The sequence below is a fragment of the Pristiophorus japonicus genome, chromosome 21, assembly GCF_044704955.1.
Source record: "Pristiophorus japonicus isolate sPriJap1 chromosome 21, sPriJap1.hap1, whole genome shotgun sequence".
Lineage (NCBI taxonomy): Eukaryota > Metazoa > Chordata > Chondrichthyes > Pristiophoridae > Pristiophorus > Pristiophorus japonicus.
The window spans coordinates 27,278,023-27,295,325 of NC_091997.1; the positions used below are offsets into that span (position 1 = coordinate 27,278,023).

The window sequence follows — 17,303 nt, forward strand, 5'->3', positions numbered from 1 at the left end:
CAGGTAGCACAAAATATTCCCGAGCACAGGATTCCAATAATGAGGAATCAGAACTACGTAATGGAGACTTTTTAAAGTCACTGCTGCTAAATCATATTTATGCAGCGGCAGAGTGAGTGGGGAAGTCACAATTAAACATTCACTCCCTCCACCACCGGCGCACCGTGGCTGCAGTGTGCACCATCTACAAGATGCACTGCAGCAACTCGCCAAGGCTTCTTCGACAGCACCTCCCAAACCTGCGAGCTCTGGGTATTCTGCGGCGAGTGTCTCACCTCCTGACTCCCCAAAGCCTTTCCACCATCTACAAGACACAAGTCAGGAGTGTGCTGGAATACCCTCCACTCGCCTGGATGAGTTGCAGCTCCAACAACATTCAAGAAGCTCGACACCATCCAGGACAAAGCAGCCCGCTTGACTGGCACCCCATCCCCCACCTTCAACACTCACTCCCTCCACCACCGGCGCACCGTGGCTGCAGTGTGTACCATCTACAAGATGCACTGCAGCAACTCGCCAAGGCTTCTTCGGCAGCACCTCCCAAACCCACGACCTCTACCACCTAGAAGGACAAGGGCAGCGGGCGCATGGGAACCCCACCATCACTAAGACCCCCTCCAATTCACACACCATCCTGACTCGGAAATATATCGCCATTCCTTCACCGGCGCTGGGTCAAAATCCTGGAACTCCCTCCCTAACAGCACCGTGGAAGCACCTTCACCACACGGACTGCAGCGGTTCAAGAAGGCAGCTTCTCAAGGGCAATTAGGGATGGGCAATAAATGCTGATCTTGTCAGTGACGCCCACATCTCAGGAACTAGTTTTTAAAATATTTAGTTCTCCTCGATTCTGACTGCTTCTCTTGGTAGCCGTTTATAAATTCATGCAACAGGATTAATCTATATTTAGTTAGGGATGACAAATTATTAATGATAGTCAAAATACTCACCAGTGTATTCAATAGATTTTCAGCTCTGTTAAACAGTTTCAGATTCGACAGAGCCTGAGAAACTGAGGTTTACTAAGAAATATCGGCAGTGAATTACTGGGAAATGATGTGACCAGACTGGGCTAAGCCTGCTGTTAGGAGCAATATATTTTATTTTAAGTCAAAGGTGTTAGACTTTGGAGGATTATGGAAGCATTGAAGTGTGTGGGTAAAACATGCTTAACCAGTAGTGGGAGCTGGGAAGGAACCCACAGGCTTCCGAGGAGGGGACATGCTCACTGGGCCACTGCAATGCAGCATCAGCTGACAGCACTCCCTAGTGGACAGCACAGTGTACTTGTTTCAAAAATATATAAACCTCTTTATTTAAAAGGAAAGACTTACAGTTATATAGCGCCTTTGATGCCCACCGGATGTCTCAAAGCGCTTTACAGCCATTGAAGCACTTTTTCAAGTGTAGTCACTGTTGTAATGTGGGAAAGGCGGCCGCCAAATTGCGCACAGCAAGCTCCCACAAACAGCAATGTGATAATGACCCAGATAATCTGTTTTTCGTTATGTTGAGTGAGGGATAAATATTGGCCAGGACACCGGGGATAACTCCCTTGTTCTTCTTCGATATAGTGCCATGGGATCATTTACATCCACCTGAGAGAGCAGACAGGGCCTCGGTTTAATGTCTCATCTGAATGGCGGCACCTCCGACAGTGCGGCACTCCCTCAGCACTGCACTGGGAGTGTCAGCCTAGATTTTTGTGCTCAAGTCCCTGGAGTGGGGCTTGAACCAACAACTTCCTGACTCAGAGGCGAGGGTGCTGCCCAATGTCTGACATAGGGTACTGTTTTTTAAAAATGTGTTGAGATGGACCTGCCCTGAAGGCCTGCTCTAGTATCGAGGCACACAAACTAGAAAGCCCCAGGGTCGATTGGCAGCCTGCGTTGAGTTATCTGATGTCAGCGGGGGCAGCAGTTGAAACCCAACAGAAGCTTTCAGAGCCTCTGCACAGAGCAGGCAACAATAATTAGCCTTGCTCCCCCCCTCCTTATCGTTACCCAGTAGGTTCTGCTGGGAAAGGGCTGTGTGTGGCCATCGGGTGGAAACAGCATGGGGCTCGGGAATGACTCCTTCCATGGTTAAATAGCCTGCTGAATCTCATGTTCTGGATTCACGCCTCAATGATGGCCACTGCGCTAATATCATAGGTCACTGACTGGCGTTAACTTGGACTGAACCCCAAGTACTGCCAGCATCAATGGAACCTAACCCCAGTGCATTGTCAGAGCCAGTGGGACTTTACTGTACCCAGCACTGTCAGTGCCAGTGGGACTGTACCCAGCACTGTCAGTGCCAGTGGGACTGTACCCAGCACTGTCAGTGCCAGTGGGACTGTACCCAGCACTGTCAGTGCCAGTGGAACTATACCAGCACCGTCAGTGCCAGTGGGATTGTACCTAGCAATTATTAGCATCTTTGGGGGGATGTGGGGAAGAAACTTGGGGCTAAAATGGAGTAGATTAATTGGGCTGAGACTGTGAAACATTGAAGCAGGTTAAACGCTATCCAGTGCTATGAGGAAATGACTGTGACATCAGAGAAACTCACTGGAACATTTCCACTGTGGGCCATCGAAAGGCCACTTCCCGAAATCAGCATCGCTACCTGTGCAATGAACACGGGTTCCTCATTGCTCCGTACATATCAGCTTAATGTGCACTCTTCCTTCCCCTGCAGATTTGATTGTCGGTGCCCATGATGCTGATAAAGTTCTACTGTACAGGTGAGGACCTGCCAGGGCCACGCTTTAACTTGGTCACCTGCCACCTCCCCAAGCCATCGCTGCCTCTCTGTATCTGCACTCTAATATGTTTACATCTCTAATAAATGGCCCGGTCTCATCCATTCATAGAGTGGTGCCTGAAGAGATCTTTATTCCACTACACTATGAATGGGGACAAGTGAGATGCGACATATATACAAACCCATCATAAATCCCGCAGTAGCGAGGAATAGCAGACACTTTAGCCTCGTAATTTAGTTTGTTATTAAAGAGACACTGTCCTCATAAACAAGAATATGGCTCACTCACCATATTCATCTCTCTCCCATAATTATTTGTATTAACTTTTCCCCCGATGATTATGAGGGGAGGCGGGGACTCTTTGCACTGGAGCAACAAAGGCTAGGACGAGATTTAATAGATGTTTAAAAAAATTATGAAGAGATTTGATAGAGCAAATATGGAAAGTCTGTTCCTCTGGTTGGAGAATCCGTGACAATAGGTTATCAATTTAAAACTGTTGCTAAATGAGTGAGGAGAGAAGTTAGGAGACCATTCTTCATATAGAGAGACGGAATATTTTACCACAGGGAATGGTTGTGGCATAGACCATTGCATCATTTAAGGGAATATTGAATGCATAGTTGAAGCAGAGGAAGATACTGGGCTATGGGAATGGAGCAGGGCAGTGGGGTTAGCTTGGAATTCTCCCTAGCAAAGAGCAAACATGACCCAATGGACTCAATGGCCTCCTTCTTGTTTATGATTCTCCTGTCTTGAAAATGCAGGCTCAATCTGGGATATGTTTATAGGGGGCGGGCAGTATTCTGGGATGTGGTTCCTGGTCCTGACAGTATTCTGGGATATGGTTCCTGGTCCTGACAGTATTCTGGGATATGGTTCCAGGGGGCGGGCAGTATTCTGAACGCTCAGTTAGAGGCCTAGGTTTTTGCATGGCTAGCTCCACTTCTTAAAGGCAGACTGCACCTCTTAAAGCGGAGGTGCACTCTGCCTGCAGTGGCGGCTGGAGCTGATAGTGGAGGCAAGTGTGAGAAAGCAGATGACTGAGGCAGAATAAAAGCACCATGACTGCTGCCAGGATACCAGGCATTCACCATCATGATGTGCTGAGCATGGTCGCACACTAACTGCACATTAAGCGAGTGGTAACCTTTGCATCTCAGCATTTGGACACGGTGTCATGTGCGTGCAGTTGTTGGCGCCCTGCACCATGGGGAAGTCCTGGCAAAGCCACGTGGATGCTCCTCCTGCTTCCCTCTGATCAGAGAGAAGACAATGAAGTCCCCTCTCCTGGCATAAAGAGCTATCTCTTGTGCAGCAATGGACGGCGAACTGTAAGATGTCGCCTGCTCGAGCCTGGAAGGATCCCGACGAAGAAATTCAGGGCCACAGCCACTGGGCATGGTGCTTGCTCTGGAGTGAGGCTGCAGGATTGGTTGCAAGAGCTGGCAGAGTTCTGTGAGTACCTCCTTCGTAACGTGCCGACGTCTCGCACGCTGCTGCTGGCTCAGGCTGAGGTAAGAGAGGCTGAGGTAAGAGAGTTACTCTCAAAAGACCCCAGTTGGGTAAGGCCTCCTGCTGAGAGCCCTTCTCCCCCTCCTCCTCCTCCCACTGCGAGCATCTTGTCCGCCTTTTCGCTGCCTTGGCTCCATCTCGCTGTCATGCTGCAGGCCAAAGAGTGGACGATAGCTGGAGCACCCGTGATTGGGAGCAAGTGTCTGACCAGAACCCTTGAAGACAGAAGCAAGGGCCTTCTCTACATGCAATGCCACTCCCTGACACCCCACCCACTTTAGACAATTCTAGAGTACGGCAAACAGTTCCACAAATACACACAGAGCCAATAGCAATCAGAAAAGCAAGTTAATGGAAGGTTGTTGTTAATCCCTTTAAATAGCACTGGTTGGGGGCGGGGGGAGTAGGTGGGGGGCGGGTCCTTGCTGCTGCTGAACATGTTGAGCTGTGCGAGGTTAAGTGTTAACTCCAGCGATGGCATCATTGGCGCCAATCAGCGTGGCACATTGATTGATGTCATGATCCGCCCACTTGCACCGCACGCTCCTCATGGCTGCCCTATGCCCTCACTACAAATGCGCTCGCACTGCTCCGACACTATTTTGCACCCAATTCTGCATCCGTAGTGCCCAAACAACAGGTGCTATGCAACTGAACTTCTAGGCCTATTTAAAAAAGGAGGCAAACCGAAAGCAGGACACTATAGACCAGTTAGCCTAACGTCTGTCGTTGGGAAAATGCTGGAGTCCATTATTAAGGAAGCAGTAGCGGGACATTTGGAAAAGCGTAATTCAGCCAAGCAGAGTCAGCATGGTTTTATGAAAGGGAAATCACGTTTGACAAATTTGCTGGAGCCATTTGAGGATGTAACGAGCAGGGTGGATAAGGGGGAACCAGTGAATGTGGTATATTTGGATTTCCAGAACACATTCGATAAAGGGCCACATAAAAGGTTACTGCACAAGATAAAAGTTCACGGGGTTGGGGGTAATATATTAGCATGGATAGAGGATTGGCTAACTAACAGAAAACAGAGAGTTGGGGTAAATGGGTCATTTTCCGGTTGGCAAACAGTAACCAGTGGGGTGCTGCAGGGATCGGTGCTGGGGCTTCAACTATTTACAGTCTATATTAATGACCTGGATGAAGGGACCGAGTGTAATGTAGCCAAGTTTGCTGATGATACAAAGATGGGTGGGAAAGCAAATTGTGAGGAGGGCATAAAAAAATCTGCAAAGAGATATAGACAGGATAAGTGAGTGGGCAAAAATTTGGCAGCTGGAGTAAAATGTGGGAAAATGTGAGGTTATCCGCTTTGGCAGAAAAAATAGAAAAGTAAATTATTATTTAAAGGGAGAAAAATTGCAAAGTGCTGCAGTACAGAGGGACCTGGGGGTCCTTGTGGATGAAACACAAAATGTTAGTGTGCAGGTACAGCAAGTGATCAGGAAGCCAAATGGAATGTTGGCCTTTATTGCAAGGGGGATAGAGTATAAAAGCAGAGAAGTCCTGCTACAACTGTACAGGGTATTGGTGAGGCCACACCTAGAGTATTGCGTTCAGTTTTGGTCTCCATATTTAAGGAAGGATATACTTGCATTGGGGGCAGTTCAGAGAAGGTTCACTAGGTTGATTCCAGAGATGAGGGGGTTGACTTATGAAGATAGGTTGAGTAGGTTGGGCCTGTACTCATTTGTGTTCAGAAGAATGAGAGGTGATCTTATCGAAACATATAAGATAATGAGGGGTCTCGACAAGGTGGATGCAGAGAGGATATTTCCACTCATAGAGGAAACTAGAACTAGGGGGCATAGTCTCAGAATAAGGGGCCGCCCATTTAATACTGAGGTGAAGAGGAATTTCTTCTCTCAGAGGGTTGTGAATCTTTGGAATTCTCTGCTCCAGAGAGCTGTGGAGGCTGGGTCATTGAATATATTTAAGGTGGAGATAGACAGATTTTTGAGCGACAAGAGAATCAAGGGTTATGGGAAGCAGGCAGGGAAGTGGATCAGATCGACCACGATCTTATTGAATGGTGGAGCAGGCTCGAGGAGCTAAATGGCCTACTCCTGCTCCTATTTCTTTTGCCCTTATGTAATTTGCCAATCTGCCCCGTCCCTCATTTTCTGACTCTTGCCGGATTACTGTTCTATGAAGGCGGCTGTCCCTTGGTACCTCCTCCCCAAGTGACCATGGCTTATGCATGAGTTTCGGCAGTGGATGTCAGTCACAGGAGTATAAAGGTCAAGACCTCACATTTGCAGATAGCAAGTGTGCCAGACAACCAGTGAGGGCTTGCTCCCTGGGGATGCTGAAGCCCCCTGGCAGCAGTGTCTGAGGTCTCTCCATACAAGTGGAACTGAAATGTCTCTCCAACCCAGGACTTTGCCTGACAGCCACGGAGATGCGTTGAGATGCAAATCATCATCATAGGCAGTCCCTCGGCATCAAGGAAGACTTGCTTCCACTCTAAACACGAGTCCTTAGGTGGCTGAACAGTCCAATATGAGAACCTCAGTCCCTGTCACAGGTGGGGCTGATAGTCGTTGAGGGAAAGGGATGGTGGGACTGGTTTGCCGCATGCTTTTTCCGCTGCCTGCGCTTGATTTCTAAGTTCCCGGGCAACTATGGTGGTGAGGCGTTCTGGCCTGTCGCTGTTGGAGTTGTCCATGAGGGTCCTGACGTTCCAGGTCCCGAACTTCATGTTAATGGAGCGGAGAACGGTACAAAACCACTATACTGACCGCATAAGATGCCGACGAGTTCTCTCTTTTCTCTAAACAGAGCCAGGCCTGTTATAACGGCAGAAGCCCAACTCATGCTGGTGCCAGACATTCTGAATCCAGAACTAAAGGCGTGTAACTTGCCTCAGTCTCAGTCCCCTGTGACATGGTAAGAAATTTCCAGTGAATTTTTGTGTGATAAGTGACAGTACTGAGAATGGAGCAACCTTCAACTTTGTGCAGATTAACAGCTTTAAAGCAGCTCCCAGATCAGGTAACAGAGTCAGGCGGTTATTCCTCCATGGGCACCAATCAGGTAGAATAGGACCTTAGGAACCAACATAAATTAATGAAGAGCCCCAATAATCTTCATTCAGAATAACAGGCTGATGGACAGGCCTGAATATGTTCAAGACATTAAATGGAGATACCATTCGCCCGTTTGAGAGGTTCAGAGGAACATTAAAGATCCCATTGCACTATTGGAAGAGCAGGAAGTTCTCTCAATGTGCCAGCCAATGTTCCTCCTTCAACCATTATCGTCAGATGAACCGGTCATTAATTCCAGGGCTGGGGCAGCAATGGCTGCGGGTGTACACAATACTGGTCACAGTGCTATAAATGTGCTTTGGGGCACATTCAACGCTAATGTCGAGCTATTTGGAACAACTGGGTTGCTCTCGCCCGTCAGTTGCCATTACTGCAGAGCGATAAATCGATCATAAGATGAGAACTGTGGAAGACAACAGGATGACATGGATAGGCTGGCAGGGTGGGCAGGTAGGTGGCAAATGCAGTTCAATGCGGAGAGGTAAAGGAAGTCGTACATTTTGGAATTCAGAAAAGAGAATAGAAGACTTTAAATGGTGAGATTTCAAATGGAGTAGAGGAGCAGAGGGACATTGGTGTGAAGATATATCATCATCATAGGCAGTCCCTTGAAACGAGGATGACTTGCTTCCATGCCGAAAAGGGACACCCCTAGGTCCTTACAGTGTCAGTAGATCGGGTCTTAAAGAGGCGAACCGAATTTGTATATAAAGCCATAGAATACAGAAGCAAGGAAATATTGTAGAACTTGCACAGGACCTTAGTTAGACTGCTGTTGGGGTAAGGTGTACACTCTGAATATCCCAATATAGGAAGATATAAAAACAGAGGAAGCAAGATTCACTGGGATGGTACCAAGCATGAAGGGATTGCAGTTATGAAGAGAGACATGATAAGTTAGGGATTTTTTTCACTGGAACTGAGAAATGGTTTGATAAAAGTCTGCAAGATGATGAATGATCATGATGGAGTGACGAGCGGTTGTTTGAGTCCACTGGTTGGTAAGATGATGGGACACAAATTTAAGATCATTGTAAAAATAATTAAAGAGATTAGGAAAAGATGGTTCACGCAGAGGGTGGTTAGAATGCTGAATTCTCTACTACAGGGTGATTGTTGAATCAGAGCCAATTCGTTCTTTAAAAAAGGAAATGCTTGCTTGAAAGAGAGGAATATTAAAAGTGGAGTGAGCAGGAAAGTAGGATGAGAATGTGTGAGCTGGTGGAGAAGTGAATCGGTGAACTTTACTGTAACGTTCTATAATTCAAAGACAGGAAACAGGATAATGTATTTATTGTCCATATGAACATCTCCAGTTCATGTTGGGCCGTAAATTGCGGCCTCTCCGGGTGAGTATCATGTGCATGTGCCGAGAACCAGCAATTGCAACCTGTCACAATGTCTTTTGACAGATCACATGCATCCCCAGGAGAAGGACATTCGCGGGCAGAGATTTGGGGCTATTTGCCCAACTCCTGCCCAACGAAGGTCCTTCAAACTCTTAGGCCTGGTAAAACATAGAAACATAGAAACATAGAAAATAGGTGCAGGAGCAGGCCATTCAGCCCTTCTAGCCTGCACCGCCATTCAATGAGTTCATGGCTGAACATGAAACTTCAGTACCCCCTTCCTGCTTTCTCGCCATAACCCTTGATCCCCCGAGTAGTAAGGACTTCATCTAACTCTCTTTTGAATATATTTAGTGAATTGGCCTCAACTACTTTCTGTGGTAGAGAATTCCACAGGTTCACCACTCTCTGGGTGAAGAAGTTTCTCCTTATCTCGGTCCTAAATGGCTTACCCCTTATCCTCAGACTGTGACCCCTGGTTCTGGACTTCCCCAACATTGGGAACATTCTTTCTGCATCTAACCTGTCTAAACCCATCAGAATTTTAAACGTTTCTATGAGGTCCCCTCTCATTCTTCTGAACTCCAGTGAATACAAGCCCAGTTGATCCAATCTTTCTTGATAGGTCAGTCCCGCCATCCCGGGAATCAGTCTGGTGAACCATCGCTGCACTCCCTCAATAGCAAGAATGTCCTTCCTCAAGTTAGGAGACCAAAACTGTACACAATACTCCAGGTGTGGCCTCACCAAGGCCCTGTACAACTGTAGCAACACCTCCCTGCCCCTGTATTCAAATCCCCTCGCTATGAAGGCGTATTGGCTAATTGTACCAGCGTAAGAGTTTTAAAAGATAGAAAAATTAAATTTTATCACAAATTTTTTATATTAAAAGCCTTGTCCATTAAGGTAAATTTATTTTTACCCCTGTTAAAACACTTTTTTTAAATCAAAAAAGTAAATGTTTGTCTAAAGCATTTAATTTCAATTAATTTTAAATGTGAAGTGTGCTTTTTATTTATTGTGTTGTGTTTCGAGGTTTTCTCATTGATAGTAATGGGAGTGCGTACAAACGAAGCGGCCATTATTATCAATGAGAATACTCCGTGTTCATTGGTGGTCCAGGCCCACGTGATCCCAGGTTACGCTTACGTTCCTGGAACATGTTGGCCCATGCGCTGGGCTGCGATTGGAGACTTCGGACCCCAAGTATACATTCCTCCGGGACCACCAGTTGCTTTCATAAAAAAAATTTGGGTCGGAGGCGTAATTTTTGCCCCATTATTAATATGTTTTTCATTGTTTTAAATGTATTTTACATTGTTTTACAGTTTTGAAGTGCAGGTCTGTGTAAAAGTAGAGGCACATGGTATTCCGCAACATGTCGGTAAGCTCAAGAGTTGGGTTCCGCCGGTCTCGCCACGCTTTGCCCGTACGGGATTTGTCTATTTCTAGTCTATTGTTTCCTCCCTGCCTCCCGTCTCCCCTCTGGTCTGCTTCATTTGCGGATGTCGCCCATGCCGGGAATGAGGGCGTGACAGCTAGTGCTCCCTGCTGGAAAGTTATGTGCATGCACACCGGGTGAGAACAGAAGAAAATCTCTTTGTCCTTCCCGTGCCTGACCTGTCTGTACCATTGCAGCGAACCCCCGCAGCACTTTTTTCTGTCTGTGCAAACCTCTATTGTCACCTGGAGCGGCGCCTGTTCGAGAAAGTCAAATGCTGAGTTAGCGCTAATTGCGGACCGATGGATTTAATGGAATTCTAGACGCTCATATTTAGAGCGGCAATTGAATTGTTGCTGACACTCGGTGTCTTGGCAATGGCAAGAGGAAACTGTACAGCAATGAGCTCCAGTGTACAATGTCGCTCTGTTTATGTATAGCAGTCAGTTCCAACACACACACATTCTATAACACTATTGGCTCTTGTGTACACTTGGCCCAAGAAATTGCCCTCTTTTGTGCCTCCCGTAATCGCCTCCGGGGAGCGATAACGAGGCACTAACCACTTACTGCCCGGGCGAGGCGGTACAATCGACTCCTGCTAAATTTGGCGGGAGGTTTGCGGCGGCGGTTGGGTGTTGCGCCCGATCTCCCTCGCCCGGAAGATCGTGACGTCATCGCCGTGCGCATTGCCCCCAGTAGCGCCCCGTACCCGAACTTCGGTTCCGCCCCCTGCAGTGTCGCCGGGCGAAAACACCGGCAGCTGCAGGAGGCGTCCATCGGGGGGGGGGGGGGGGGGGCGGGCGCTTCGGGGGCGATGATTAAAGGCACGGTGGCCGCGGTAAGTAAAAAGAAATGCTGAAATCCTCTTTCTGGTTTTTTTTTCCCCCCGATGGTCTTCGCCCGCGACCGATCAGCCCGGCACTCTGCCGCGGTGCGTGGGGCTGATCGGGCCGGATCACGGCTGCCGGCGGGGACCAGGTAAGTGTCTCCAATGCAGAGCCTGCAGCGATGGCCTTTCCCTCTCAGGGAGGGAAGGAGTCTCCCAACATGGCTGCACTCCACAGCCCATTGGGCCGCACTGCACAGCTCCCGCCCTGCCCGCTGCCTCTGGCGCTCCAGGAAGGAAGTGGCAAGCCCGATTTAGTGCAGCACTTCCTCCCTGGAGCACAAACCCCAAATTTCTGAAAAGTTAAAAAACATAAGCGCCTGCCGCAAATTTTTCCAACTTTTAATACAGGGCACCCCCGAATTTCTCCGGCCTGGTCTATTAACGTATAGCAACTCGATCCAGTGTGCACTGTCGGCCTTTAGTCTGTGTATGTTGGCTCCAGTCTGCGCTCGTTCTATTAATGTTTGGCTATTAACTCTTTATTGTTTCCTGTGTTTCAAGCTCTGAATGCTCACGTCAAGCTGGACAAAAACAAGCAGCGGTCCCAGCGACGGACCCTCTTCCTGCATTCGCACCAAGCCCAGGAAAGCTTTCGGTTTCCGCCAACGAGAAATGGAGAAACAGCCTGCAACAATTTCACTGCCTACCTCAGGGTACCTGCTTCCACTTAACGTAAAAATAATACTCGGGTCATTGTTCCCAAGCTTGTGGCGGTGCCGGGGATTAGAGTACCTTTTCCAGCATTGACACCCCTAGTGTCAGCATAAAGCAATCCCAGACCAAGAGTAGAGTGAGGCAAATACAGAGTAAAGCACCTTCTCTTCCTACTTCAACAAGGTGCTTTATTCCCCCAACCATTGGAGAATCCCCTCCACCACCGGCGCCCCCTGGCTGCAGTGTGTACCATCTACAAGATGCACTCGCCAAGGCTTCTTCGGCAGCACCTCCCAAACCCACGACCTCTACCACCTAGAAGGACAAGCGCAGCAGGCGCATGGGAACACCACCACCTCCACGTTCCCCTCCAAGTCACACACCATCCTGACTTGGAAATATATCGCTGTTCCTTCATCGTCGCTGGGTCAAAATCTCGGAACTCCCTCCCTAACAGCACTGTGGGAACACCTTCACCACACGGACTGTAGCTGTTCGAGAAGGCGGCTCACCACCACCTTCTCAAGGGCAGTTAGGGATGGGCAATAAATGCCGGCCTTGACACATCCCATGAACGAGTAAAACATTTTTAGAGATCGCCCCCTGGTGGAGCTTTCTACTTCCTGTGTCTGCTTCAATCCTGTGACCACTCTGAGTGAGATTGCCAACTTGTGTTAACCTGTGGGTAATTTTCTGCTGTGGCCTTCACTTTGCTAGGAACGGGATTGAACCTGCGCCAATATAGTTCATGTTAGAGCCTCTTTTGAACTTGGATCCCAAAGAGGATTGGCTGAATTAACAGGGATAATCTCTGTGTTCCTGCTAGTTAGGAGACTGCAAATGAACACGAGAGAGTAATCTGTAGGATTGTTGGAGAGGGGAGGCAGTTCAATAAGATGGACATGGGGCGAATTTTAACCCCATAAAATGGGCAGGTTGGGGTCAAGTGGGAGGTAAAAGTGTTAATAAACTGAATGCCGACCCCAACCCACCTTCAAGCCCCCCACTCCCCACCCCGAGGACTCCGATCCCCCCCACAATGAAGCTTCCGATCGCCTTCCCGGACTCCCCCTCCTGCCCCGATCCTCCCCCTCTCCCCCTCAATGCTGCGCTATATAAATACGTTGTTGTTGTTGTATGATTGCATTATTCTATCTAAATCGAGACATTAAGGTCAGTTTGCTGATTTTAATCAAAATTCCAAAATTGAGACACCCATAAATCACACAACTTTTACTTTTAACAAAAAATACTTTTAAGAGTGCAGGCATCAAAAATAAATGGGGTCAAGATATATTAACCCAGAACTGCCAGGATTTATAGTAGGGCTGCAGAACCACAAAGCATCTGCAGGTGGGGCTGCTGAGAGCAGTGCGTAACTTGGACAGCAGCGCCACTATCAGGAACTCAGTGGAACTGCATATTAAAGGTTTTTTTTTCCTGACCCACAGATCTTTGACCCCTTTCCCCAGCACACACACACACAAATTCTGAACCAGAGCCCTTACGGTGCTGTGTATTGTGGGGCTGCCAATCAAAGTTCAGGCTAATTTTTTGGGGAGGGTGCGGTCCCTTTAACGGCCATTCAAATTTCCGCGAATGTGGTGGGTTTTCCATTTAAAATCCGCTGCGCGGGACCTCCAGAGCGCCGCACGGCCACACAGCTTAATGGGAACATGGTCCGGGAACCTCCAGGAAGGAAAGATCAATCTCTTGGGCACAGCTGCGAGCAAGCCAGGAGAATAATCAGAAAATGCTGGAAATACTCAGCGGGTCAGGCAGCATCTTTGGACAGAGAAACAGAGTTAACGTTTCAGGTCGATGACCCTTCGTCAGTCCTGGAAAAGGCTAGAGGTGTAACAGGCTTTAAGCAAGTGTAGGGGCAGAGGGAGGGACAGAAAGAACAAAAGGGAAGGTCTGTGATAGGGTGGAAGACCGGAGAGATTAAATGACAAAAGGGCTGATAGTACAAAGCAAAAGAGATGGTAATGGGACAAGTAAAGAAACATAGAAACATAGAAAATAGGTGCAGGAGTAGGCCATTCGGCCCTTCGAGCCTACCCCACTATTCAATATGACCATGGCTGATCATGCAACTTTAGTACCCCACTCCTGCCTTCTCTCTATACCCCCTGATCCCTTTAGCCATAAGAGCCACATCTAACTCCCTTTTGAATATATCCAACGAACTGGACTCAACAACTTTCTGTGGTAGAGAATTCCACAGGTTCACCACTCTCTGGGTGAAGAAGTTTCTCCTCATCTCGGTCTTAGATGCCTTATCTTTAGACTGTGACCCCTGGTTCTGGACTTCCCCAACATCGGGAACATTCTTCCTGCATCTAACTTGTCCAATCCCGTCAGAATTTTATATGGTTTCTATGAGATCCCCTCTCATTCGTCTAAATTCCAGTGAATATAAGCCTAGTCGATCCAGTCTTTCTTCATATGTCAGTCCTGCCATCCCGGGAATCAGTCTGGTGAACCTTCGCTGTACTCCCTCAATAGCAAGAATGTCCTTCCTCAGATTAGGAGACCAAAACTGCACACAATACTCAAGGTGTGGCCTCACCAAGGCCCTGTACAACTGCAGCAAGACCTCCCTGCTCCTATACTCAAATCCTCTCGCTATGAAGGCCAACATGCCATTTGCTTTCTTTACCGCCTGCTGTACCTGCATGCCTACTTTCAATGACTGATGTACCATGACACCCAGGTCTTGTTGCATCTCCCCTTTTATTAATCTGTCATTATTCAGATAATATTCTGCCTCCCTGTTTTTGCCCCCAAAGTGGATAACCTCACATTTATCTACATTATACTGCATCTGCCATGCATTTGCCCACTCACCTAACCTGTCCAGTCACCCTGCAGCCTCTTAGTATCCTCCTCACAGCTCACACTGCCACCCAGCTTAGTGTCATCTGCAAACTTGGAGATATTACATTCAATTCTTTTGTCCAAATCATTAATGTATATTGTAAATAGCTGGGGTCAACAGATGAGTCTAGATAGGGTGTAAATGGGAATGATAGAATCATCAACAGTTGCCATGGGAAAAAATAGGGGCAGAGATTATGGTCTGAAATTGTTGAACTCGATGTTCAGTCCAGAAGGCTGGAAAGTGCCGAATCGAAAGATGAGGTGCTGTTCCTCGAGCTTATGTTGAGTTTCATTGGAACAGTGTAGGAGGCTGAGGATGGAGAGGTGAGAGTGGAAATAGAGTGGAAAATTAAAGTGACAGGTGACCGGAAGCTCGGGGTCATGCTTATGGACTGAATGGAGGTGTTCTGCAAAGCGGTCACCCAATCTGTGTTTGGTCTTCCCAATGTAGAGGAGACCACATCGTGAGCAGGGAATATATTGTACTCAATTGCAAAATGCAGAAGTAAATCGCTGTTTCACCTGGAAGGAATGTTTGGGGCCTTGGATAGTGGGAAGGGAGGAAGTAGTTGGACAGGTGTTGCATCTCCTGCACTTGCATGGGAAGGTGCCATAGGGAGGGGATGGGGTGCTGGGGTATGTTTGAGGAGTGGACGATTGAAGGTCATCGACCTGAAACGATAACGCTCTCTCCACAGATGCTGCCTGACCTGCTTGCTGTATTTCCAGCATTTCCTGTTTATATTTCAGGATTCCAGCATCCGCAGTGTTTTGCCTGTGTAAGAGCAGTGTGTTGATGCTGAAACATGCTGCACTGACCCGTGATCACCTCAAAATATTAGCGTGAATCCATCAGTTCCGGTATTATTCCCACTGAGCCGCCAGTAATTGCGGTTATCTGCGGTAGACTGGGGCCGGGGAAGTGGGAAGGGGCGGGCTGTACTGTCCTAACTCCATGAATTCCTGAGCCAGACCCAACAAACTTCCCGTCATTGTCTCACACAGGATGAATCAGAGTTCAAAGACAAGCTGAGCCTGATTGTTATGACCCTGAACTGCAGTCTATCTGAGGAGCTGCTGGACGCTGGCAGCCTGACACCAGTGTTGAGTCCTTACAGTCGGGTCCTGACAACAGAAAAGGTGAGGCATTGGAACCTGGTTGTTGCAGAACCCGCCGAAAGAATGCATTTGGTCCCTTCAGGGAAACGTGCTAACCCAAAACATTCCCTTTGGAATAAAAGGGCTGGAAATTCGGTACTGCCCATTTTGAGGCGCTAAGGGTAGGCGGGGCGGTAACTTTTGCGGCAGGAAATGTTTTGCGTCTGCAGCCGTAAGCGGAGCGGAGCGCTAAGGGAGGCGTTCCACACCCCTCTCAGGGCGCTAGACCGGCTGAGCAACTGCAAATCCCCAGCTAAACAGCCGGCCTCGAGAGGCTTCCCTCGGAAAAAGAAAGGGCGCGCTTATTGGTACTGCAGAAATGGCTGCCATGCTCCACCCTTTGTCTATGATTGGTGCCCTTGGAGGTTAAGCCACACCCTGAAGTCTCACAGGAATGTGTAACTGGATCCGCCCATCCCAAGGTCTCACTGACTTTGCAAATTGTAACTCGATCCACTTTGACTTCCTGAAGCGACAGAGGACACAGCTCTCCAGAAGAGAGCAAGGGCCAGCCAAAGTGCCTTACCCCAGTCCAGGTACATCCTCCCCCAGCCGTGGTGCCTTACCACCCCCCACCATGGATGGGGTATTGTGTGCAATTGTTAACAGGTTTATTGGATATGAAGTGATTAGTGACAGTGTCATGACTTCTGGATTTCATCCACTCCAACAATGTGTCTCGTAGGGGGTAGGAAGAACGTGATCCATCTTTCCTGAGTTCCCTCTCTCCCCTCCGATTCTCTCCCCCCTACCCGTGTCTCTCCCCCCAGCCTGTCTCTCTCTCTCCCCAGCCTCTCTCTCTCTCCCACAGTCTCTCTCTCTCCCCAAGTCTCACTCTCTCTCTCTCTCCCCCAGTCTTTCTCTCCCAGCCTCTCTCTCTCTTCCCCACCCCAGTATCTCTCTCCCCCCAGTCTCTCTCTCTCTCTCCCCCAGTCTCTCTCTCTCCTCCAGTCTTTCTCTCTCACACAGTCTCTCTCTCTCTCTCTCACCTAGTCTCTCTCTCTCTCTCACCTAGTCTCTCTCTCCACCAGTCTTCTCTCACTCCCCCAGTCTCTCTCTCTCTCCCCTAGTCTTCTCTCTCCCTACCAGTCTCTCTCCCCACCCCAGCCTCTCTCTCTCTCTCCACCAATCTCTCTCTCTCCATGTGGTGCCGAGAAGCAGGACCAGGGGTTCCGACTCTCTTCGCCTGCTCCGACCCCTCTCAGGGGGGCCAAGAGCAGCGGCGAGCAGAGAAGTAATGGAGGGCCGAGGGGGAAAGATATACTGGGGCGGGGGGGGGGGGAAAGAGAGAGAGAGAGGCTGGTGGGGGGTGGGGGGAGAGAGAGGCTGGGAGGGAGAGAGAGACTTGTGCGCAAACAGCGATGTGATAATGACCAGATAATCTGTTTTCTTTATTGTGTTGAGGGATAAATATTGTCCAGGACACAGGGGAGAACTCCCCTGCTCTTCTTCGAAATAGTGCCATGGGATCTTTTACATCCACCTGAGAGGGCAGACAGGGCCTCGGTTTAATGTCTCATCTGAAAGACGGCACCTCCAACAGTGCAACGCTCCTTCAGCACTGTACTGGGCGTGTCGGCTTAGATTATTTTTTTGTGTTCAAGTC

The 17,303-nt window shown here is 48.6% G+C and overlaps 1 protein-coding gene across 1 annotated transcript in view; it reads left to right on the forward strand.

Annotated features, from left to right (window-relative positions):
* Window positions 1-17,303, forward strand: part of itga2b (integrin, alpha 2b) — a 136,839-nt gene that overhangs the window by 83,794 nt on the left and 35,742 nt on the right. Inside the window, exons 14-18 of the mRNA XM_070864503.1 lie at window positions 2,686-2,731; window positions 7,052-7,159; window positions 9,998-10,053; window positions 11,504-11,655; window positions 15,545-15,679. Coding sequence (XP_070720604.1) covers window positions 2,686-2,731; window positions 7,052-7,159; window positions 9,998-10,053; window positions 11,504-11,655; window positions 15,545-15,679 — 497 coding nt within the window. The remainder of the gene's footprint in view (window positions 1-2,685; window positions 2,732-7,051; window positions 7,160-9,997; window positions 10,054-11,503; window positions 11,656-15,544; window positions 15,680-17,303) is intronic.